This window comes from Talpa occidentalis, unplaced genomic scaffold, assembly GCF_014898055.3.
Source record: "Talpa occidentalis isolate TD23 unplaced genomic scaffold, MPIMG_talOcc4v2.1 talOcc4.5, whole genome shotgun sequence".
NCBI lineage: Eukaryota > Metazoa > Chordata > Mammalia > Eulipotyphla > Talpidae > Talpa > Talpa occidentalis.
In genome coordinates, this window is record NW_023604861.1 from 117,151,617 (window position 1) to 117,177,314 (window position 25,698).

The window sequence follows — 25,698 nt, forward strand, 5'->3', positions numbered from 1 at the left end:
ACTCTGCAATTCGCCCTGGGCCTCCAGCTCCGCGGCCGGGAGCGGGGCAGGCAGCTGAGCGCCGACAGCGACTTGGTTGCCGGGGCGACCGGGCACCTCTGACCCGGAAGCGAACGCGCGGCGGCCGCGGCCAGGCCAATCGGAAGGCGCCGGGCCTGTGCGGCGGCAGGGCCGCGGCGCGCCGGCCGCAGGTGAGGTCCGCCCAGGTGGCCGAGCCGGGCCTGACGCCTGAGCCCCGGGCGCCGCCTCCGCGCAGCCGCCCGGGGAAGCCGCGCTCGACCCGGGGTCGGCCTCCCCTTCCGCGGACGAGGGATGAGTGTCCGTGGGCGAGGTCTGCAGCCGCCCTGATTGTCAGAGAGCGCGCCGGCCTGTCGCCCCCCGCTGCCGTGGGACCCCGTCGGGCCGCCCCGGGCCGGTGAGTCGGGACCTGGAGGAGCCCAGTTCTCCGAACCCGGCCAGGCGGGGGTCGGCGGCCGAGGTTGTGCACGCCCAGGCCCGGGGCTCCGGAGCTGAATTCAAGCTCAGGGCCGGGTAAAAGGTGGAAGTGGAGGGACTCAGGCTTCGTTTCCTGCCGCTGTCTCCATCTTGAACTGAGTGGGTATTTGGGGAGAGGATGGAACGATGCGTGTTGAGGCCAAGGTAGCAGGGTTGGGTATCTGCATGGAGCTGGACGTACAGTCAGATTTGCCCCGGGGGGGAATGGTGTCCGGTCAGTTTTCAGTGTCGTGCCTGATGATTCTGTACCTGGGAACCAATTTTGGATGCGAAACAAAGGATACTTTTTTTCAAACCAAACTCGGGTCTCTGTGGCCACGAGGATAAAAGGTGGTTGGAATCTTTGCAGGCCAGATGGACTAGAACAGTGTAATCTATCCATGTGGATTACATAACCCAATTCCTTTTCCCTGAAAAATGCCTGGGGAGGGTCGTGTTGGATACAACCAACAAGACTTCGTTAAAAATTTTGAGGGCAGATCTGTAATCAACTAGTAAAGGTGACATTTTCTGGGTTGGTGTGAGAAAAGTTGTTGATTGCTCTTGGGCAAAGTCGTTGTGGATTTGCTCTGGTTGATCAGTCACGCTTATTTGATAGGAGCACTATATCTTCTTGCTTTTTTCTGAATATTTCTTACTACAAAAACATACCTAGGCTGGGCAGTTTTTGATCTTCCTGTTGTGTTTTTTGTTTATTTTCTTTTAATGCTTTCCCTTTTTAAAAATTTTAGAAATAATAGGTAATTTTCTATGCACAATCTTGCCAGAATTCAGTTTTTCTATGTTTCAGTCTTTTCATAGTTGCTTAATGACCTTATGTTTTTGTGGGTCTGTGTATATGAATGTGTGTGTGTATATATATATATATATATATATATATATATATATATACCACTTTGCTGCAGAAGAAATTGAGGTGGTTGGACTTTTTTCTTACGATTTTATCCAAGAGGATTTGGAGTCAGAGGGAAGTTATAACGATAGGCTCTTAAGTTGGGATGGAACAATAGTAATTTTTTTTCTATATTTTTTTAATGTTTTGACATCTTGGGGTCCTAGCTGGCCAGGAAGAAACTGTCTTTCCCAGGCCATAACTCACCTGTTAACATGCCTTTCGAATGCAGACCAACCTATTCCCAGCCATTTCCTTCATGTCTTTCTTGTACACTAAGCCAATGGCTTGGACCTTCCTGTGTCATCTTTCAATGGCTTTGACCTACCTGTGTCATCACTCAGTCATCTTTATAAATTAAGACCTATCTTTAAACTTAAAACTTAAAAAAATATAAGGGAGGGGTGTGTGTGTGCGCGCACGCACGGGTATGTATGCAAACGTGCACGTCATATACACCTACATGAATGAGATATGGTGGAAAGATTTTCAGATTTAGGGCCTCCCCTGGTGGTGCAGCGGTTGAGCGCTGGGCTATGAAGCTGCCCGCAGCCTTTGCAGCGTGGGTTCCATCCCCAGCCACCGGTGATGGTCCCACATGGCGCGCAGACCTCTCCTGTCACACCCACTGCTCCCCTCAGCAGTATATTTCGTCAGTCTGCCTGTTCTGTCTCCCGCTCTGGCTCTGGTGACTCCTCCCCTCCCATGCTTCTGACTGTACCCAGTGCTTGTATAAATAAATAAGTAAATCAAAAAAAAAAAAAAAAAGAATTTCAGATTTAGAGTCAAATGGATTGTTTGAAATCCTGACTCCAGATTTTGCTTCTATAGTTGATGACTTTAGGCAAAGTATGTAAGTTTCTGTGTTCTAGTTTTCTATTCTATAAATATAGAAAATAATATGTACCTGATATGATTTTTAAAGGATGGTCCTCCTTGATGGTGTGGCGGGTTGAGCACAGCGCTGTGAAGCTGTCCACAGCCACTGCAGCACGGGTTCAATTCCCAGCCGGCCAGGGAGATACCCACATGGCACAGCAGACCTCTCCTGTCTCACCCACTGCTTCCCTAAGCAGTGTATTTTGGTCTATCTGCCTGTTCTGCTCCCCACTGTCTCTGGTGCATCCTCTCACCCTCCCACACCTCTGGCCTGTACCCCAATTCTTGTATAAAAATAAATCTTAAAAAAAAAGATTTTTAAAGGACTGAATGAAATGAACTCATCTTTCCCTTCAGTGCAGATTTTTATATTCAATACCTCCTATGCATCTTCATGTCAGTATCTAATAGGCATCACAGATATAGCATATCCTAATTCATGACATCCCCAAATCTTTTCCTACCCAATATCCCCATCCTATGCAGATGGCACCACTATTCACCCCCATTAATCTGGGCCAAAAAACTGAAAGCGGTAGTAGACAGTTTCATCAAATTAATCTTTAAAATACAGTTAGAATCTAAACACTTACCAACTCAACTCCCCCCACCCTAGTCCAACACATTTATTTTGTTCCTTATACTGAACAACTGAAGTAGTTTCCTAACTGCTCTTTGCTTTCTCCTTACACTCTTATTATTCTTCCCTTAGCACCTAGGGTGATTGTTTTAAAACATAATATCAAGCCGTTGCCCCACCTCTCTAGTCATTCAACCCAGTGTATTGAGGATATTCTAGATTCAACCCTTTGCATCTGTTATTGCTTCTGCTCTTTTTCTTGGCTTATTCTTGTACTTTGTTCAGGTGTCAGCTCAAATATGATCTCAGAGAGGCCTTAGATGACCACTCTATTTAAAATAACAGCCTCAGGGTTTCCTTCATAACACTTTAGATATATTATCTACTCATTTATTTATTGTGTGTTTTACTCCCCAGAGGTAAGCAGGAATTTTATGGCCTTTGCTGTTATATCCCTAAGATCGGCACATAATAAGCATTTAGTAAGTACTTAATGGCATGAATAAATAAATTAACAAATCTCTATTCTCATATAAGTAATTTATTTAGCCTTCCTCATTCATTCCACAAATACATATGGAATTCCTACTATATGCCAGACCCTGCATTAAAGACAGTGTGGTCATCAATAAAGACTTGATGCTTACCTTCAAAGAGCTTTCTGGGAGGAAATAGATAGGAGAGAAACATAGACACTCAATACATATATGAAATTAAGAAGGATTTTAAGGAAATGGATACTAAGAGACCTAATTTAATTTCCACATATTTGTACATTTCCCAAATATTTTCTCTCTTTCTTTTTTTAATTTTTTTTATTTTCTTGCTTTCATTTCTTATTTTACTCCACTATGGTTGTAAAAACATACTTTGTTTTATTCTATCTTTTCAATTTATTGAAGTTTGTCCTGGAAAATTTTCCATGAGCATTGTGAGAAGAATGTATACTTTGCTCTTAGGTGAGTGTTCTGTAGATGTCTCTTAGGTCTACTTGGTTTGTGCTATTTTTCAACTTTTCTATTTTCCTTATTGATCTTTTATCTAAGTGTTCTACCATTATTGAAATGTGGTATTGAAGACCACTGCTAGTGAATTGACTATTTGTCCTTTTGCTGAAATCAGTTGTTAAAAGCTTTGTGTTTGGTGCTGTCATGAGGTGCATAAACCATAGTCCCTTCTTGGCCTCAGTTTCAATTTCTGTGGTTTCAGTTTAGAGAGAAAGAGTTATGATTATCCTGTTTTATTGTTGTTACTCTCTTACTGTGACTGATTTATAAATTAAAGTTTATGATACATATATATATAGGAAAAAACATAGTATATACAGGGATTGGTACTCTCTTCAGTTTCAGGCTACCCCTGAGGATCTTGGAAGGTATGTCCTACAGTCAAATGGGACTACTGAATATTTAGAATTGTATCTCCTGATGTAGTGACCCTTTTATCGTTTTGAAATTTTATTTATTTGTTTATACAAGAATCGGGGTACAGGCCAGGAGGGTGAGAGGATTCACCAGAGACAGAGCGGGGAGCAGAACAGGCAGACTGACGAAATACACTGCTGAGGGGAGCAGTGGGCGCGACAGGAGAGGTCTGCTGTGCCATGTGGGACCCTCACCGGCAGGCCAGGATCTAACCAGTGCTGCAGAGGCTGCAGACAGCTTCACAGCTCTGTGCTCAACCACCTGAGCCACCAGGGAAGGCCCTTGCCCTTTATCATTTTGAAAAGCCCTTCTTTATCTGTAGTCACATTTTTTGCTTTAAGCTATTTGTTCTGATAGTAGCATAGCCACTCCAGCTTTTTGTGATTGCTATTTACATAATTTATCTATTTCCATCTTTTTACTTTTCATTTATTTGTATCTTTCAGTGTTTTTAAAAATTTGTTTGCTTATTAATGACTGCTCTGGAGTTTGTCATATACATCTTAATTTATCAGAATCAGTGTGAGATAGAACCTAGCTCAATTTAAGTGATATATAGAATTCTTTCTCCCATATTGCTATATTCATTTCCCTTTCTTTTTATATTATTATTATATATATTAATGCAACAAACTCATCAAACCATTTTTATGATTAATACTTTACTATCTGTCGTCATTTTCTTAGCCCAGTACAACTATGCTCTCATCCACTTATGTTATTATTGGCAAATGTATTACACCACTCTGTAATACACCCAGCATTACATCATACACTTATTATTTTAAGCAATTGCTTTTTAAATCAATTGTGCATTTATATTGTTTTTCCTAATTATATAATGACCTTTAAGGTGCTGTTAGTTTTTTTGTGTGACTTTGAATTACTACCTAGGATCACTTAACTTCAGCTTACAGAGCTTCCTTTAGGACTTCTTACAAAACAGGTCTACTGACAAAAAATTCTCAGTTTTTATCTGGGAAAGCTTTTATTTTGCCTTCATTTAAAGCAAGCTTTTTGGATATAGGATTCCTGGTTGACATTTTTTTTTTTTTTTTTGAGTACTTTGACTAAATTATGGCATTGCCCTCTGACCTCCTTTATTCTGTCATATCCGTTGTTAACTTATCCTGCCCTGCAACTTTACTGAATTCGTTTATTCGAATTGTTTTTTGGTAGAGTCCTTAGGATTTTTTATATATAATATTTTGTCGTCTGCAAATAGAGACTATTTTGCTTATTTTCTAATTTGGATGCCTTTATTTTTTTATTTTAGATTTATTTATTTATGCATACAAAAAATGGGGTACAGACCAGAGGTGTGGAGGGTGAGAGATTTCACCAGAGACAGAGGGGGGAACAGAACAGACAGATTGAAATACACTGCTGAGCGGAGCAGCAGGTGAGACAGGAGGGGTGTGCTGTGCCATGTGGGTAGTTCCCTGGCTGGCAATTGAACTCATGGTGCAGTGACTGTGGATAGCTTCATGGGTTGCATCTTAACCCCTTACACCACCAGGGAGGCCTCTGATTGCCTTTTATTTCTCTTTGTTGCCTAATTACTTTGTCTAGGATTTCTGCTACTGTGTTGAATAAGCAGTGAGAGTGGAGATCCTTATTTAATTCCTGATCTTTCAGCTTATTACCATTGAGCGTGGTGTTAACTGTGGGTTTGTTATTTATGGCCTTTATTTTGTTGAATTACGTTCCTTCTGCACCATATATGTTGAGAGTTTTTATCATGAATGGACGTTGAATTTTGTTACGCTTTTTCTGCATCTGTTAGGATGATCATGTGATTTTTATCCTTTATTCTTAATCTGATTAATTTGCAGTTGTTGAACCATCCTTGCATCCAGGAATGAATCCTCCTTGACCATGGCATATAAACCTTTTAAAATATTATTGAACTCAGTTTACTAGTATTTTGTTGATAATGTTTACATCTATGTTCATCAGGGATATTGGCCTGTAATTTTTTTTTTCTTATATACTTGTGTGGTTTTGGCATCAGAGTAATGTTGGCTTTTTAAAGTGAGTATGTTAGTGGTCTTTCCTCTTCTATTTTTTGGAAGAGTTTAAATGTTTGGTAGACATTACCAATGAAGCCATCTAGTTCTGGACTGTTCTTTATTGGGAGGTTTTTGATTGTTTAAGAAATTGAAGATTAATTTCTTATTCATTATTGGCTTATTCATATTTTCTATCTCTTCATGATTCAGTTTTTTTCTAGGTTGTATAGTTCTAGTTATTTGTTCATTTCTTCTAGGGTTTCCAATTTGTTGGCATATAATTGTTTATAGTAGTCACTTAAGGTCCTTTGTATTTCTGTGGTACCAGTCATAATGTATCTTATTTCTCACTTTATTTATTTGAGTTTTCTCTCCTTTTTTCTTAGTCTGACTAAAGCCTTGACAATTTCATTTATCTTTAAAAAAAAAAAAAAACAACTCTTACTTTCTTTGTCTTCCTAGTCTTTTATTTATTTCTCTCTGGTGTTTTTTTATTTCTTTCTACTTAAGTTGGATTCAATTTATTCTCTTTCTAGTTTCCTGAGGGATAAGCTTAGGTTCTTTAATTTTCTTAGACCTTCTTTTGCTGCATCACATACATTATTGGTGTGTTATGAATCCATTTTTTTGTTTGTTTGTTTCAAGACATATTTTTAGGGCCTCCCCTGGTGGTGCAGCGGTTGAGCGCTGGGCTGCGAAGCTGCCCGCAGCCTCTGCAGTGCTGGTTCGATCCCTGGCCACCGGCGAGGGGCCCACATGGCGCTCAGACCTCTCCTGCTGCCCGCTGCTCCCCTCAGCAGTGTATTTCGTCGATCTGCCTGTTCTGTTCCCCACTCTGGCTCTGGTGAATTCTGTCACCCTCCTGTGCTTCTGACTGTACCCAGTGCTTGTATAAATAAATAAATAAATAAATAAATAAATAAATAAATAAATAAATAAATAAATCTTTTAAAAAAAAAAAGACATATTTTTACTTACCTTTTGATTTCTTTTTTGAGCCATGGGTTGTTCAAGAGGATGTTATTTCATCCCTACATATTTGTGAATTTTCCAGCTTTCTTTCTGTTACTTCTAGTTTTTAAAACTCTATACCAAACTGTACCAAATCAGAATGTCATGTGTGCTTTGAAAGTTCTCTGTGTTTCTGGTCCACGTCTCTGGTTAAGAAATCTGTATCTGAAAACTCACTAAATATTATTCCAGGGGTTAAGGGAGTTCTCATAAATCTTTTGTTTATCCATACTTTCCTGGAATTGACTCTCTTAAAAATATTCATTTCTCTTTATTTCTTTAAAATAGGCTATAATCCATAACTGAGACAAACTTGGTGTATTTTATGATATCTACATTGTTTTTCTCTTGCAGGTGAAGATGAGTTCTTCAGGAAGAAGAAAAGGCAAACCAGGCAAAGGAAGTGGTAAAGGGTCTTCTAGAGGAGGAAGAGGAGGCAGGAGCCACACGAGTAAAAATCATGGTGGCAGTGGTGGTGGCAGTGGTGGCTACAGTGGTGGTGGCAGTGGTGGCAACAGAAAGGCCTCGAGTAGAATTTGGGATGATGGTGACGACTTTTGTATCTTCAGTGAAACAAGACGCTCCTCCAGGTCATTATATTCTTTAAGTGTCAAATGTGGAAACAGTATGAAATCTTTTTTTTAATTATTTTTTTAAAGTATTTTTGAAATTCCATCTTTATTTATTTATTTATACATACATACATATATACATACATACATACATACAAGCACTGTGTACAGTCAGAAGTGCGGGAGGGTGAGAGAATTCACCAGAGCCAGAGCAGGGAGCAGAGCAGGCAGAAGGACCGAAGTACACTGCTGAGGGGAGCAGCGGGCGGCAGGAGGGGTCTGCGCCCCATGTGGGATCCTCCTCTAGTGGCCGGGGAGCAGCCGGGGATCGAACCAGCGCTGCAGAGGCTGTGGGCAGCTTCGCAACCCAGAGCTCAACCACTGTGCCACCGGGGATGCCCAAACATATGAAATCTTAATGTCTGGGACAATAAACAACTGAGATAAAGGGGCAAAATACCACAGGGTTATGGTCAAGTTAACTGTTCCTCTTGTTTTAAAGCCTTGCAGTCTGCCTCTTTGTAACCTTTGCTTTTTCCAGAGGATTCTTGAATTAGGAGAGCCAGATTTAATGAAGAAGAGTCTGATCAGGGGCCTCCCTGGTGGTGCATGTGTTAAAGTCTCAGCGCTGTCAAGCTATCAGTAGCTACTATGGCATAAGTTCGGTCTCTGGCCAGGAAGCTAACTGACATGGTGCAGCAGACCCCTCCTTTCTTGCCCACTGCTCCCCTCAGCAATGTATTTCTGTAGATCTGCCTGTTCTGCTCCTCACTCTTGTCTGGTGAATCCTCTCAGCCCCCCACACCTCTGGCCTAACCCCCAGTTCTTATATGCATAAATAAATAAAAATAAATATTTTAAAAAAATCAATCTCCTTGGGCTTTTTTCCCCAAGAGTTCCATTATAATGAAGTCTGGTTAATACTGTTAGAAATGAAGAATCTCTTCACATTTATTGTCATCGTTTGTAAGATACTTGGGAACTCTGAAAAACATGTAAAAGTTCTGATCACAGATGAATGATTTTGTTCTTGTGTATTTTACAGACCTAGCAACAGTGCAAGAAAAGGAGACGCACGCCCAAAGTGGAAGCCTGAAGCCAAAGTGCCCCTTCAGACTCTACATATGACTTCTGAGAACCAAGAGAAAGTGAAAGCTCTTCTTCGTGACCTGCAAGAACAAGATGCAGATGCTGGATCTGAGTAAATTATTTCACCTGAGTAAATTATATTAAGGAATTTGTTACTGTTTTGGTAATATGAAGGTTCTGAGTGTCCTTAGAATACTGTATCACAGTACAGATCCTGTTGTGGCCATGTAATTACTTGGAAGGGAGCCAAGAGAAATACAAGAATAATTATTAAGCAACAGTTTTAGAGTGAGTTGTTTTGTAATATCTGTGAGCAGTAGTGCAGATTGCTTTTTATCTTCTTTCCCTCCCCTTCCCGCTCCCCACCCCCCAACAGTGGATGTGGATTCAGTAATTGCTTTGTTGTTGTATCTTCCAAATAGAACCTTAGAGCAGAATAAGTAGAAATATTTTTCTAGGAGCAAATATTGAGTTGACCAGAGGAAGTCTTAAAATTGCACTTCTCATGACCATTTGCCTGAACCAAACAATTCCTTGACTATGTTGCTTTGTGATTTCAATTGGAGAAGTCAGTTTTATTTTCATTTCAATTTCTTTCATTTTCATTTCATTGAAAGTTCAATTTTCGTCATATCTACAAATCTCTTATCTGTCTTAGGTTTCTTTGCTATACAGCAAAGAAAAAAATAAGGGATAGTTTTTATGAATGGGAAGAGAAAGAAGGGATAGCCAGGTCTTCTGTGGTTAAGAGTATAGGCTCTGAATTCAGATTATCTTAGGTAAAACCACTACTTCCTCTTTACTGTGTAACCTTTGGTAGTTATTAATCCTAAATTATAATTGATCATCTGAAAATGGGAATTCTGACTGTACCTGATGAGTTTACTAGGAAGATTTTAAAAGAGATAACATGTATGTAACACTTAACATAGTCCTGGCTTGTCATAAATGCCCTATAAATGTTAATTGTCAATATATAAATTAGTCGGAATAGAGTATTAAGTTAGTTATTTAAGAGTTGTCAGGATCCTTTGACTCCTTGAATTAAGTTCTTGCTAAATTTTTCTCTGAAATAAGTAGAAATTAATATCTAATATATGTAATTGTTACCTTTACCAGAAGAGGCATTTCTGGGGAGGAAGAAGATGATGAGCCCGATTGTGATGAAGAGCAGTACTGGTCAGCTGGACGAGAAGCTTCCCTGGTTCCTGACTGTGATCCTTTAGAATATGCTGGCTCGAGTCTAGTAGAGCCTCGTAACACAGAATTTACAGTCTCAACATTTGCAGTGCAAAAGCTTTCCAGGTGATTGCTTTCCCATTTATGAGAGTTGGTAGAGAATTTGTGTAACTGAAATCACATTATAAAACTACCCTTCCTTGAGAACTTTCCTACTGTATGTGTTCTGGAGTGCTGGATACCTAATATCCTCTCCTTTAGGATAAGGGGATTAAGAAAAAAGGATTATTTTCAGGGATGTTTTTGCACAATACAAGCTCTGCCTATATATAGACATAATATCTCATAAATGTATTTAAATGAATGTCACTTCTTTGATTTATATTACTCAGTCTTTTTGTCATGTTTTACACCTGGCAGGTATGGTTTTAACACTGAGCGCTGTCAAGCAGTCCTGAGAATTTGTGATGGTGATGTGGGGGCATCACTAGAACATCTCCTCACCCAGTGTTTTTCAGAGACATTTGGAGACAGGATGAAAATCTCTGAGGCAGTTGCCCGCATCAGCTTGGATGAGTGTCTGGAACAGCGACAAGAAGAAGCATTCGCTCTAAAGTCAATCTGTGGAGAAAAATTTATAGAAAGAATTCAGAACAGAGTCTGGACCATTGGATTAGAACTGGAGTATTTGACGAGTAAATTCTGCAAATCCAAGCAAAAGGAAAGTACCAAAAATATACAACAGACTTCACTAGATGTCTGTAAATTTTACCTCAAAGGAAATTGTAAATTTGGATCAAAATGCAAATTCAAACATGAAGTGCCCCCAAATCAGATTGTGGGAAGAGCAGAAAGAAATGTAGATGATTCTCATCTTAATGCCAACGAAGATGCATCTTTTTTATATGAACTTGAAATTCGATTTTCTAAAGACCACAAGTACCCCTACCAAGCACCCCTTGTGGCATTTTATTCCACCAATGAGAATCTACCTCTGGCTTGTCGTTTACATATTTCTGAGTTCCTTTACGGCAAGGCCTTGACATTTGCAGAAACTTCGGAACCAGTTGTATATTCTTTGATAACCCTTTTAGAGGAAGAATCAGAAATAGTCAAATTACTAACAAATACCCCTCACAAGTACAGTGTCCCTCCTGTGAACTTTCTGCCAGTATCCTCTGGGACCAGAATAAGCAATCCAGTCTGTCGCAAACCAATGATTCCAAATCATTCTTTTGTGTCAAATCAAACTCCAGAAGGTATGTAAGACATTGACGAGGTGGAGGGCATTACGGAGGGGGCATGAGATGGCTGAATTAAAAAAGCCAGTGGTTCTGAGGGCTGGTCTAGGTTCCGTCACTGATCTTAGGCAAATCATTCTCTTCAGGCCCATGGGCACAAGAGCATGAGAATCCATGTACTTCAGTTGTAAGGCCCAATGGTATGACTGTGATTGGTCTCCTTTCAGTTGAAAGTCTGTAGTAGTACAAAAGTTAATTTTAGCATTCGGGAATCTGAATGTTAGAAGCACTTTAAAACGTCTTCCTAGAAAATCTCTTATTTTAATTCATTTGGTTTTACTTGTTTATTTCTGATTCTGTATGTGGGAATACCTCCAAATGAGGTTTTAGACAACTCTTTCTAGACAGCTCTCCATACCCTCCCTCTTTTAGTTTACTAGACCCCAAATCCATTACTGTTGAGCTAACTTTACGAACCCCACGTCCTCAAATAAATGTTTGTGTAAACTGGCTTTATCCAAATACAAGAGAATCTGAATTACAAATCTGGATGAAGAGTCTGTGCAGATTCTTACACCCTAAGTAAACCCTCTTTTCTAAGTTCATCAAAGAATTCTCTTAATTTGTTGCCATCCTTTTGTCAGAGAAACAAATCTTTATTATTTCACAAGAGTTTCTCAGTAAAGAGCAGTAAGTAGAGAACAAGGAGCCTGCACAGGAGATGTAGGTGCTGGGCAGCTGGCTGTGTTCACACACCAGCCACTTGACTCACTCCCAAAGGCAGCTTCTGGCACGTGGGATTTGGATGTATTCCTTGAAAATAACAAGTTGTGTGTAAGACTTTTTTTTTAAATCACAGTTTTACTGAGATGTACTACATATACCATAAAATCTGCTCTTCTAGAGTGTAAAATTGAGTGGTTTCTAGTATATTCACAGGATTGTACAAATGCTATGTAGTAGCAAATACATAGTATTTGCATAATTTGAGAAAGTGTTCATCACCCCAAAAGGAAACATATCTATTAGTAGTCACTCCTCATTCTTCCTTCCCCCAACCCCTGACAATCACCAATCTATGGATTTGCCTATTCTGACATTTCATAGATATGGAATCATACAATGTGTGGCTTTTTATGACAAACTTCCCTCCCTTAGCATAATGTTTTCAAGGTCTTCATGTTGTAGCATTTATCAGTACTGTATTCCTTTTTACTGCTGAATAATTTTCCTTTATACAGAATTACAACATTTTGTTTATTGATTCATCATTTGACAGACATTTGGGTTGTCTAATGTCATCGAATTTTAGGAACACTAAATAGATGAAAAGTTGCAAATAGATGAAAAGTTAATTCTTTAAGTGAAAGAATTAAATGAATTAACAAGACTTGTCATGATTATCTGCTCTGTTTTTAATTTGGTTTAACGGTAACAACTTATAACTGATTAAAATTCATTTGAAGATGCATTTTAAGTTCTTTAGCAGTAGAAGTAATAGTATTGAAATGAATGTACTGGCTTTATTCAAGTTTTAACTTTTTCTCTTTTTTTGTGATATTTTTGTTGTTGCTACTTTACTACATAGTGATTTTCCCCCTTTGCTAAAGAAAGGACTCCATATCAAAAAATGTTTCCTTTTATCCCTTTCAAGTTGAAAAGGAATCAGAACCTGAGGAGACAGATGAGGATGAAGGTCCTGCCCCAGTTATAGTGGAGAATGAGAGCTATGTGAACCTTAAGAAAAAGATTTCTAAAAGATATGACTGGCAAGCAAAATCAGTCCATGCTGAAAACACTAAAATCTGCAAGCAGTTCCGAATAAAGCAGGTAGGGTATTCTGAGACAATGGCTGGTGTTGCTTCCCTTATGTATGGGTGAGGGCTGAAAAGGGAGGCGTAGGCTCCCCTCCCTGGTATACTTTCCGTATACTTTTGGTTCTCTTTCTCTCTGAATGGTCAAAATTTCTACATTCCACAACAAACTTGGGTGTGTATTCTAGATAGTTTTGGAAAATCCACTAATTAGAGAGTGTCAAGCACACACATATAAAATATTCTCAAAATCAGGTGGCTTTGGTACAAAATCTGGTAGACAATCTGATAAGTAAAAGAAAAATTAATACTGTGATTTAAATTAGAAAAATCAGAATAGAAAAGGAGAAGAATGAGGGACTCATGCCATTTCAAAGGCTCACAGGATGAATAACTTGCCCAAGGTCACATAGCTCAAAGAGGTTGCACAGGGATTCAAATTGACTCTGTTTCCGAAGTCCAGTTTGTTTTTACCCCATTCACATTAATCTAAAGGAACCGACAAGTGAACTGTTAAGGCAAAATTGAATGTAGGGCAACAAGATTGGGCATTCGCTTAGATACTAAGGCCCCTTTTGGTTCTAGAATTCTGTAGTTCAGATTTATATAAACTTGTAAACGGTTTATAAAATTGTGCCATAAACAATAAGATGGTAGAAACAAAAAATTATGTACTAGATTCAATTAATATGTTCAGAGGTGATAGATCTACCTGGCAAAATTATGTGCTGAAAATGATGTGTTGTGTAAGTTGCTTACATTATTCAAAAATGCTTCCATAGTTTTAACATATAGTACAAATGTTCAAATCCTTGGCCATCAGATGTCAGACTGAGGTACATCAGTATGGTAATTGGCCATGAGGAACCCTTTTGTGAGGGTTCTCACTATTACTGATGTCAGGAAAAATCTAATATTGTCCATCTGTTGAACATAATGGTATTTTCCATTTCTGATATGCTGCCCAATATGGTACCCCCCTACCCATGTTTCACTATTTAAATTAAAATGAATTAAAATTAAATTAAAATTTAGTACCTCAGTACCTCTGACTATATTTCAAATGCTTAACAGCAACATGTGGCTCCATCAACATAAGTTCTGTTGGACACTATTGGTATAAAAAATTCTTCCTAAGAAAGGCTGAAGAAGTACTAAGCAAGAGAGATTTATTTTTCTTCAAGGATATTTATCTTATAAGATCTTTCAACTTGTTTGGATGTAGGAAAACCATACAGATTCTATAGCTTATTCTGTCTGATTTTCTGAGCAGCCTTCTGGCTAAAGTTGTCAGTGTCCAGCACCAACAAATCTCTGTAATTTCTGTCTCTGAACAATTTGGTAAAGAGCAGAAAGTGTGAGTCTGACTGTGAATCTGTATTTAGAGCTTTGTGAAAGGTAATCCAAAGTAACCCACTGATGCCTTATCTCTTCTTTTGTTAGGCTTCCAGACAATTCCAGTCAATTCTGCAAGAAAGACAGTCACTCCCTGCTTGGGAAGAAAGAGAAACCATTCTTAAATTGTTGAGCAAGCACCAAGTGCTTGTTATAAGTGGTATGACTGGGTAAGATGCAATTCATTTATAATGCAGCTTTCATCTCTAAATATGTTATGTACTCTGGTTACCATAAAGAGTTCTACTTTTAAAAAACCAACAGCTGGTTTTATTTATGCTTTTTCTTGCCAATATTAGGGTAATATTTCACAGAGGCTAATACTGTGACTAGTATAGCAAATGGAGCCAAATTACAGAAAGTAAAATCAAAACTCAGAAATTCTTCCAAGAATTTATAAACATGGGTTACTTTTGCTTTGAGACAATCTTAAGGTTAAAAAAAAACCTAGCTGAAGATTTACAGTAAGAACCATTTTTAAATATAAAAGACAGTTCCAGACAATTCACTTGAAACCTTTTCATCTTCTTAATTTATTTCTTCTTCTAAATTGAACTTTTATTTCTTCTTTTAATAACAACTTAGAGCACGGTATTTTTCCTGTTTCACACTTGCCCTTTATTATCCAAACCTATTTGACAGGGTAAGTTGCAAGTTTAATTTAATTCTGTGTTCAAGGGTATTCAATTTAATAATAATGTTTGTGCCCAGATTCATTGGCACAATTATCTATTCAGTAATTCCAGTTTGATGATACTAAATGATGCTAAACTGTTATTTGATTGCCCTGTTAATCTGAGTGCAAATACCTATGAGTTATAAGCTCAGTAGACAGGTTTAGAAGATAGGTGGACAACTTTTACTTTAACTGTCTCACTTTCCTCATTACATATGATTGCTTCTTTAGTTAACTTAGTACTCGAAAACTCTCATTTTAGGACATATTTGTTTTGACATACAGATGTGGAAAAACCACACAGATTCCTCAGTTTATTCTGGATGATTCTCTGAACGGACCACCAGAGAAGGTGGCTAACATCATCTGTACACAACCCCGACGAATTTCTGCAATCTCTGTGGCTGAACGTGTTGCTAAAGAGAGAGCAGAAAGGGTGGGTCTTACTGTGGGATACCAGATCCGGTTAGAAAGTGTCAAGGTTGGTATGCTTTACTTTTCTCAGGGCAAGAGAAAACATATAGTTTTCAAGTATAAAGAGTTCTTGGGGTCTGGAGATTTAGGGGCAATTTGGGATATATTAATTAAATTTAAATTAATGACCTTCTTCAGTATGGCCAAAGTCTTAATAGAAATATTTTGGTGTAAGAACTTTTATTTGGTTACACTTACTTTCTTCTATGAAAGCAGAAGTGGTCTAGTAAGTGCTATTTTGCTCTTAAACCTGAGACTTAGATTAAGGAATAAGGAATAGACAAATTCAGAACTGATTTCATCATTCATTGTGTTTTATGCGTTGTACGCATTCCTGAGCACTTTTTATGAGCCTTATGCTTAAAATTTTGATATGAAGTAGAAAAGCTTTTATTCTTGCCACAGGCAAAAAAAACTACATTTAGTGTGGTTTCATTATTAAGTGGGATTAATAGTGTTTTCAATATTCTTTGTCCCAATCCATTCAAAATGGCTTGCCAGGAAAGTGTTGCCTTTTCAAAAATTTCATAAATGCTTTCTGTGTAAGTCCTCAGCCACCAGACTCTTATACTGCACCACAGGAGTGCTGCTGCGGAGGCTGGAAGGAGACACAGCTCTGCAGGGAGTCACCCACATCATTATTGATGAAGTTCATGAGAGGACGGAGGAAAGGTAAAACGGCTTATCCAAATGACTGCCCACGCACATAAAATGAAGATGTGGCTGAGAACTTTATTCTACTTCCAGTTCAGTTTTGTAGAGCTAGTAGTGGTCATTTGCCATAGAACAAGCCTAAGTTAGAAGAGAGGAATTGCTTTCCTAGTCTTCAGGGTCTGTGACACTAAGAATGTTAGGAGAGCACATGGTTGTCCCTCGCAGAGTCATCCTATTAAATGGACGTTATTTAATCAGAGATACTGAGCACCTCCTGGGCTGCAAATTTAGCAGGTACAATATTTAGCTGGAAAAACACATGTCATGTCTGCTGTAACTGATAAATTGGTCAGCATGTGTTTCTTTGTTCAACCATGAACAAGTAAACATAAACAACTAAAAATTAGAGTAAGTGTTATAAAGGAATAGATAGGATGGAAGAGAGACCTACGATAATAAGGAAATATAAAGATGACATTTAAATTAAAACCTGCAGTATGAGCAGGAGTCCCATGTGACAGAGAGGGACAAGGCATTCGCAAAGATTCTAGTGGTAAGGGCTTTGTGAGTCCAGAAAGTGGAGGAGGACCAGAACAGCTGGTTGTGGTGAGTGAGGGCAAACTGGTAGCAGGACAATCAGGAGCTGGATCTTCGAAGGCCTTACTCACAGTGAATAATAAAGTCTTTGGCCTTCATTTTAATGGAATTGGGATTGAAGCAGAATGTAAGAATTCTTAGTATTTTGAAAGGAAGATCCAGGTAAATTGGTGACAATTATAGTGTCTCAAGTGGATCATAACCTAGAGCAGTAAAAGAAAAAGAAAACTAGTAGGAAAAAAGAGAGAAAATTAAAAATTAGTAGGTTTTCAAAAAAAAAAAACTGTTATAAATATCTTCAAAAGGGGTCTCCCTGGTGGCACAAGGGATTAGATCTCAGCACAATGAAGCTATCAGCAGCCACTATAGCATAAGCTTGATCCCTGGCCAGGGAGCTAGCCCACATGGCGCCGCAGACATCTCCTATCTCACTTGCTGCTCCTCTCAGCAGTGTATTTCAGTAGATCCACCTGTTCTGCTCCCCACTGTCTCTGGTGAATCTTCTCACACCCACCCCCACACCTCTGGCCTACACCCCAGTTCTTGTATGCATAAATAAATAAAAATAAGTCTTTTTTTCCAAGTCATTCTCAGTCCTTCCCTAGATTTAACTATCTGGTTCAGATTGTTACCTCCTTCAGTACATTGGTTTGTATGTTTTCTTTATTAGAAATAACTACTTTTGTTTCCTGACCTTTTATCTTTCTAGAAATAATACATTCATTTAGGAGTTACAGACATTTGTTGAGCACCTACTATATCCCAGGCATTGTTCTAGATTATTAAAGTAGTGAACAAATAGATCAAAATCCCTGTCCTCAGAGAGGTTATATTCTAATGTCCTCAGAGAGGTTAGGGTGAGCCTAACAATAGGCAAGATAAGTGAGTAAAATGCAGAGTATGTTGAGTGCTTAGAAAAGAAGGGGTGATGTGAAATGCAAGGAAGGAGAGCATGTGAATTTTTAAGTAATTTTTCACCTGGGAAAGCCAGGCTGAAAAGGCATTTTTGAGTGAAATTTTAAAAGGAAGTGAGGGAACTACCTAGACGAATTGCCTGGGAAAAGCCCTGTGGGCAGATTAAACACACATGCAAAGCACCTGAAGCCTCAAGCACAGCAAGGACAGTGTGGCTAGAGTTGCGTGAGTCAGTGACGAGCAGGAGGAAATAAGTGGTGGGGTGCAGGCAGTGTCTCCTAGGGTTGTGGTAATGAGGACTTAATGGGTCGTTGAATGATGGTAAGCAAAAGAGTGACACGATAAAATTTACATTCGAACAGAATTATTGTCTGCTGTAATTGAGAATCAGTTGCAAAAAGGCTAGGACTGAAGCAGGGAAACCAATTAGGATATTGCATCTCTACAGAACATGACCTACAATTTGTTTTTTGTTGTTGTTCACTAATGATATGTCTTAGGGATGGTTTCATGACAGTGTCTACAATCCTACCTTTTCCTTTGTATCCACCTATTTTTCCATAGCATAGAATATATTATTATAATAAACCACTTCTTGGTTGATGGATAGTTAGTCATTTCCAGTACTTTACTGTTACAACCAAGGCTTGATGAAAGTCTTTGTATATATATCTCTGTATGTACATGTTAATATCAAATAGTAGAATCATCAAATGCAATGATAAATCCTATCCTTTCATTAATCAAAATATGCCAAAAGCTATTAATTTTCATGTACTGGATTCATTTCATTCTCAGATTTTTCTTTTATTTTTCTCTAGTGACTTCTTGCTTCTGGTTTTGAAGGACATTGTGATACAGAAGCCAAATCTTCAAGTTATTCTAATGAGTGCAACTTTAAATGCTGAGCTCTTTTCAGAATACTTCAATTTCTGTCCAATTATTACTATACCAGGTAATTAAGATGCATCATTAAATATGTATTATTCTGACATACAAAAATAAATATTTTAAAGTTCATCTGAGACATAAATTAGTAGGTCTTTATACCTCTCTCTAGAGAAGTGATTAGTTTTTATCAAAATTGTAACTCTATAAAATCATCACAAAAGGCAACATATCCATTTGCTGGGAGATTTCAGTTTTATTTGTGCTTTTCAAAACAGTCTGGTATTCTAGTATTCCATTGTGTTTACTATCAAAATATGAGTTTATAGTGGTGATTTGTCATAAAGAGGAAAGTGATATATATCTGTGTGTAGCATGTCTTCACTGCTGGATTCTGCTAAATTTTTGGATATGGGTTCATTCTGAGAGAAAGGAAAGTTGCATCATCTGTGTGTTCTTTTGGTGTTTGCAGTGTCATTGTGGGAATAAGTGATCACCCTGGGCTTTGAATAAGCCTTCTAAAATTGGCTTGGAACAATTTGAAAGCACTGACTGATGAATAATAGTGCTATTTATTCTAGCTGTAGAAAATATTGACAATAGATTTAAAAAATAGATCATATCTTTGATCCAGAATACAACTGTTGAATGGTTATAGGTTCCCTGTGGGAGAAGAAAGGAGGGTGAGAAACGTTTAACAGTTTTAAAAATGAGAGAAGTAAAAAAAAGTCTTATTAGCAAATGATCCACCAATATACGTCTATTTTCTCTACTAACAGGAATCTCTCTCTTCCAGTTTCTATCATCAAAATCTTTTTTTTTCCATACTTTTAAGACTATAAAGCAAATAAGACCTTACTGTGCCAAACTTTGTTTTAAAAGAATTTTATAGAGACAGACTATTTCCAGATAATCAACCTGGTATTCTGAGACATTTTTATTTTTCTTTTCTTGTTTTTCTAGGTCGTACATTTCCTGTTGATCAGTTTTTTCTGGAAGATGCAATTGCTGTTACAAGGTAAGGAAGACAGTAATTACAAGTCAATGAAAGCCTTGAAAACAGTGATTATCTTGCCTACTTGGGCTGAGATACTAATAAATGTATTCATTTTTCTTCTTTCTGTTTTAGCATTTTGTTTTTCCCTTTCAGCAAATATTTATTACACAAGTTATTTGCAAATCACAGGCCATATTATTTATTAAGAGTACTGACTTTGAAGCCCTTATATTGGATATTGGATGATAACATGTGTTGATGTGTTTTCATCAATTGTAACAAATGTTCCGCTCTGGTGGGAGATGCTGACAATGGGAGAGACTATGCTTGGAATAGGGTCAAGGAGTTATATGGGAATCTCTGCCTTCTACTCAGTATTGTTTTGAATCTAAAACTAAGAAGTAAAGTAAAAAAAATTATGGAAGTCCAAATATATGGAGAATTTAACATTTAGAAAAAGTACTGATTCTGTAAACTGCTATTATTTAAATCTCTCCATTTACTAACCTATAACATTCATCAGTAGCTTAATCTCTCTGTGACTCAGGTTCATCTTACATAAGATGGTTATATTGGTAGTAGCTGTTCACAGTATTGTTATGAGGATTAATTAATTACTATGTGGAGTTAATACTTGAAAAATTCTTAGATCTGTGCTTAGTCTAGTAAATGCTATATAAATGCTAAGTACCTTTATCACTCTACCCTCAAGGAGTATGCAGTAATATACAGTGTGAAGATGTCTGTATAATTTCAGTACTGCATAGAAGAATGTAGTGTCAATGGATACAAACAGATTTCTCTCCTTTGAAAGCCCAGTTTCGTCCTACTTTTTGACCTTGAAGATTCCCCAGAGTTTTATACTTGCACACATCCTGTTTGTTCTCACTATTAAACTCTTCCTTTGCTCTCTGAGACTCATGTGATTTTAGCTGTCACCTCTGTGTCAAGAACCACACGCCAGTATCTTCATTTCTAACCTCATATTCAGAATGAAATGTTTTAGCACCTTAAACTCAAAAGAGAATTTTTCTCCTTTTCCCTGCTCTTTCCATTCCTAATAAGTTCCCTTCCCAATTCTTTATTTAATGGTATAGTAGTTTCAAGCTCAAATCCTTAAGCTTTAGTGTGTAATGAGTATACATAGGGCGTATATTAAAATTACTATTTTTCAGGGCCTTAGTCCACTTCCATTGAATATGAACCTCAGGGGAAATCATCTTTTAACTCATTAACCTGTCTTTATTCTCTTTTTTAAACTCACTGCCTCCAGAGTTCATAAGACAGAATTAATTACTCCTCCTCTTCTTAAAAACTTTCATTGGCTCCCTATTACCCTCATTATGCGGACACACGAGGCCTCCATCACACAAGATATCAGCCTACATTTAACTTCCTTTATATTATTCTACTCACACAAAGCTTAGTACCACTAGGCTAACAGCTGTTTCTCAATCATGCCAGACTATTACTGTCTTTATTCCTTTCTCTTCCTCACCTATTCATTCTCCAGCATCCACCTCAAATGTTCCCTCCATGAAATCTCCTATTTTCTTTCATTAGAGAGTAAACATTTCTTCACTAGATGTCTTAGAGTACTTTTCTGGTGCTTCTAATGATACCTGTTTCCATGTATCTGACAGTATGGTAAGTTGTTTCAGTATATCTACCCTATTAATTTGTCATTTCCTTGAAAGAATACTCATTTCTATATACCAGACCACCCACACACCTCCATATTTCCATGCATGAAGTAGGAATTCAGTAAATGTTAAACAAGCAAATGTTGAATGTGAAAGGAGATTGTGGCATTTGATGGAGGGAAGAGATTGGAGGGAGTCAAGATTGTAGGCTTTCAGACTTTTTTAAAGCTACAATTATGTCCTTTCTTTAATTGAAATCTTACAGGGAATCATAAAGCAATGAGAGCTAAAGGCAGAGTGACCTGGCTGGAAAAGGTAGAGGGGAGAACAGGGTTCTCCACTTGTCAACTGTGTTCCTATCCCAGACCTTCCCCTGAGACTGAGAAACCTTTGGGGCTTGAGAAAAAATAGTTTCAAACCACTTATCTAGGTCAGTTCCCTCAATATGTGAGCAAATAAAGTCCTTTGAAATGATTTTTATCAAGTCCCATGGCACCCCCCTGGTGGCCTAGGGGTTAAGTCTCAGCGCTGTCACCACTATAGCCTAGGTCCGATCCCCGGCCAGGGAGCTAACCCACATAGCACAGCAGACCTCTCCTGTCCTGCCCACTGCTCCCCTCAGCAGTGCATTTCAGTAAATCCACCTGTTCTGCTCCCCACTCTGTCTCTAGTGAATCCTCTCACGCCCTGGACCTCTGGCCTACACCCCAGTTCTTCTATGCAAAAATAAAAAATATGTATTTTTTAAAAAGTCCCATAGCAAGTTGATTTAGTGGCAGATATATAATTCAAAGCCAGAGCTTTAGACCTCAAGTTAGTATTTTCCAGTAGTAAGCCAGTCAGAGTTTTGAAATGTTTTGAGGAGTCAGTTGCCTGAGAATTATAATTGAAGTTATTATGGGTGTAGTTGAAATTGCCAAAGAAGAAAATAAAATGGGGAGGGCAGTACTGATATACAGCTTGAATAAATTTTCTGAACATCCATGCCACTTCTCCTGGGTAGAATTTTTTCCCAAATTCTTATCTGATCTCCTGTCTTTTTTAAGTCAGGCAGTGCTGAAAGCATTCTAGCATCTTCCCCACCAGAAATAGGGCACAGCCAATGGAATCCTGGACTTAGAAGAATCACTCATGAATTGGTCAGAAACAAGACAACATGTGCTGAATGGGCACATAAAGAGGTGAATGTTTGTTCCTCCCTCCAGCAGACCCCCATGCACACACACACACTCCTTTGTCTTCCTTCCTCAGATACGTGTTACAGGATGGGAGCCCATACATGCGCTCCATGAAACAGATGTCAAAGGAGAAGCTCAAAGCAAGGCGCAACAGAACAGCTTTTGAAGAAGTAGAGGAAGACCTGAGGCTCTCCCTTCACCTCCAGGATCAGGATTCTGTCAAAGATGCCGTGCCAGATCAACAGTTAGATTTTAAGCAGCTCCTGGCCCGCTATAAAGGTAATGTGCTTCCTTCCTAGGGAAATATAACCATGCCAAAGATTTCTAGCATTTTTCCCCCACCATGATCCAGAAGAAAAAAATGTGGTTCCTGCTGCATTGTTTTAAATTCGTCAGAACAACCTTAAACCCAGAAAGTAGCAGTTCTAACATATATAGATTATAATTGTTATTATAGTTAACAGTGGGTTTTTTCCTGATCATAAAAGAAATGTGATAGAGTAAAATAAAATTATATTCTTAAGTAATTCGCTACCTGTTATTTTGATAAGATTCAAATTTACAGAGATATTTGTAAGACTATAGAATGAATTCTCAAATATCCTTTACACCAATTCACCAATTGTTTGTTAATATTTTGCTTCATTTGCTTTGTCATTTGTTCTGTGTGCATGTAGATATTTCCTGAATCTTTTGAGCGAAAATTCCAGCTATGATGTCCCTTAGCCTATAGTACTTCATTCAGTATATATTTCCTAAGAACAAGGACATTATTTTATATTACAGTAGTGTGTGATCAAAATGAAAACATTTAAGGGCCTCCCTGCTGGCGCAGTGGTTGAGCGCTGAGTTGCGAAGCTGCCCGCGGCCTCTGCAGTGCCGGTTCGATCCCCGGCTGCTCCCCGGCCACCGGAGGAGGGTCCCACATGGCGTGCAGACCTCTCCTGCCGCCCGCTGCTCCCCTCAGCAGTGTACTTCGGTCCTTCTGCCTGCTCTGCTCCCTGCTTTGGCTCTGCTGAATTCTCTCACCCTCCCGCACTTCTGACTGTACCCAGTGCTTGTATAAATAAATAAATAAATAAAAATAAATCTTTAAAAAAAAAAAAGAAAGAAAACATTTAACACTGATACAACACTGTTATTTAATCCATGGTCCATACTCTTTTAACTTTGCCAGTTATCCCACTCACTGCCTATATTGCTGTTTTTTCCTATCCCTGTATTACATATTGCATTTGTTTGTCATGGTCTTTCGTTTTCTTTAATATGGATTAGTTCTTTAGCCTTTATTTGTCTTTTATGGCCTTGACTTTTTAAAGAGTTCAGACCAGTTATTTTGTACTGTCCCTCCATTTGAGTTCGTCAAATGGCTTCCCAATGATTAAATTTAGGTTATGTGCTGTTGGCTTGTCACCTTATTGATGATGTTAACTTAATCACTTGGTTGAGGTGAGTGATGTCTGCTAGGTTTTTCCCCTGTGTAGTTAACATTTATTACCTTTGTAGTTAATAAGTCATTTGTGGGGAGATGACTGAGACTAAAGATCCCATAATAGCCTCAACATTTCACCCATTTGTCTGAGTTTTATTCATGGGCTGTTTAAATGACATAGTGTGAGGGTCCCCCCCTATGCTTAGCCCTTTCATACATGTTGTCAGATGCTCCCTTCTCCCACGCCAGACCCCATGCAGCTGCTCTTCGTTCCTATGTAAGCTGGGCTGAACCCTGAAAAAACCTGAGGTTACTACTTTTGCTTTCTTCCTGTAACCTAGGCCAGAGGCAGGGCTCTACTGCCTTTTCTGCTCTCTTCTCCCTGGACTGCTACCCCAGCTTTTTTTAGTCCTTCCCACCCCCCAAAAGTACTTTTCTTTCAAGGAGCAAGAGCCACTAACCCCTACTACTGCTTCTCTAGCAGAAGAGGCAGGGGAATTCTTTCCTCCTTCCTTGGAAGACGGTCTTCCCAATACTTGATGGGAAAACTTAGTCTTCCCAACGCAGTGAGATGTAAAGTTAAGAGCATGGACTTGTATCCTACAGACCTGGGTTCAACTCCCAAGTCTGTCATAAAACCAGCTGTATGATCTTGAGCAAGTTCCCTATTATCTGTATACTTCAGTTTCCTTATCTGTAAAGTGGGAATCCACAGCATAATGTCCAGCTGGTAAGTGCACATTTGTGAATCTAATTAAAATGTGTCTGACACAGCTGTTTGTGTTCTTTTTCTATATCATACCTAAGCTGACAATTCCTATTTGGTTATTCTGTTAAACTGTGGAACAGGAAAATCCCTTTGGTTTCTCTTTTGAAACTTCAGGGTTATTTTTAGAGAATTATGACTGTATATAAGCCAAGTCTTTCTAATTTCAAGGACAGAGGCTACTAAAGTTCAGAAAGTTCCTCTAAGGAAAAAGGAGGGAGAATTTGAGGTCAGGAGACCTGGTTCTGCCACTAGCTGCTGTACGGTACTGGGCTGATTAATCCCTTAGCGTCTGGAAGCCTCCTTTCCCTGGGAGAAAAAGCTTGGTCTAGTTGATCTCAGTGCTCTCTTTCACTTTTCAGAAAATTAAAAAATTTCCTAGCTCAATTTCTTAAACGTTTCTAGCTTTAAAAAAAGGATAATCAGCCTTTGAACATGTGTACTGATTAGTAACAACTGCTGAATATTTAAAAAAATAGTAATAAGATTTTTACTTCTCATCCTTTTTTTTTTCAATTAGCTGGCCCTCTTTCCTTTTTGAAATGACTGCTCAGAATCTTGGCAAGTAAAAATCATTCCTGTTCTACCTCCCACTCCAACCACACCCTTGTTTGAGTAGCTTATTCCTTCCTTTCATTTTTGGCCAACATAGGGTTGGCCTTGATCCCAACTACAGTTATTTGATTTAGCTAGACTGTGCTTAGGGTGATGGGCCATCGGGAAGCCCCAAGAAGAAAGGACAACAGTCTTTAGAGAGTTAGTCTCCCTAAAAATGTTATTTGTTTTTAAATGAGCAGAGGTAAGGTGGTGGAGGGAAGCAAATATTGTTTGAAAATGAATAATGATGTAAAAAATAAAAAAAATAATAAAAAAATGAGCTGAGGTAACTTATCTT

At 38.5% G+C, this 25,698-nt stretch overlaps 1 protein-coding gene across 2 annotated transcripts in view; it reads left to right on the forward strand.

Moving 5' to 3' along the window:
- Nucleotides 1-274: 274 nt before the first annotated feature.
- The window catches only part of DHX57 (DExH-box helicase 57), a 49,567-nt gene continuing 24,143 nt past the window's right edge, over nucleotides 275-25,698 (forward strand). Inside the window, exons 1-12 of one of the 2 annotated variants that reach the window (XM_037528192.2) lie at nucleotides 275-415; nucleotides 7,648-7,883; nucleotides 8,911-9,066; nucleotides 10,074-10,259; nucleotides 10,554-11,392; nucleotides 13,029-13,204; nucleotides 14,632-14,753; nucleotides 15,545-15,740; nucleotides 16,281-16,405; nucleotides 18,721-18,854; nucleotides 19,751-19,805; nucleotides 22,679-22,884. In XM_037528192.2, coding sequence (XP_037384089.1) covers nucleotides 7,654-7,883; nucleotides 8,911-9,066; nucleotides 10,074-10,259; nucleotides 10,554-11,392; nucleotides 13,029-13,204; nucleotides 14,632-14,753; nucleotides 15,545-15,740; nucleotides 16,281-16,405; nucleotides 18,721-18,854; nucleotides 19,751-19,805; nucleotides 22,679-22,884 — 2,425 coding nt within the window. In that variant the 5' untranslated portion in view covers nucleotides 275-415; nucleotides 7,648-7,653. The other variant, XM_037528191.2, reaches the window with a different exon arrangement.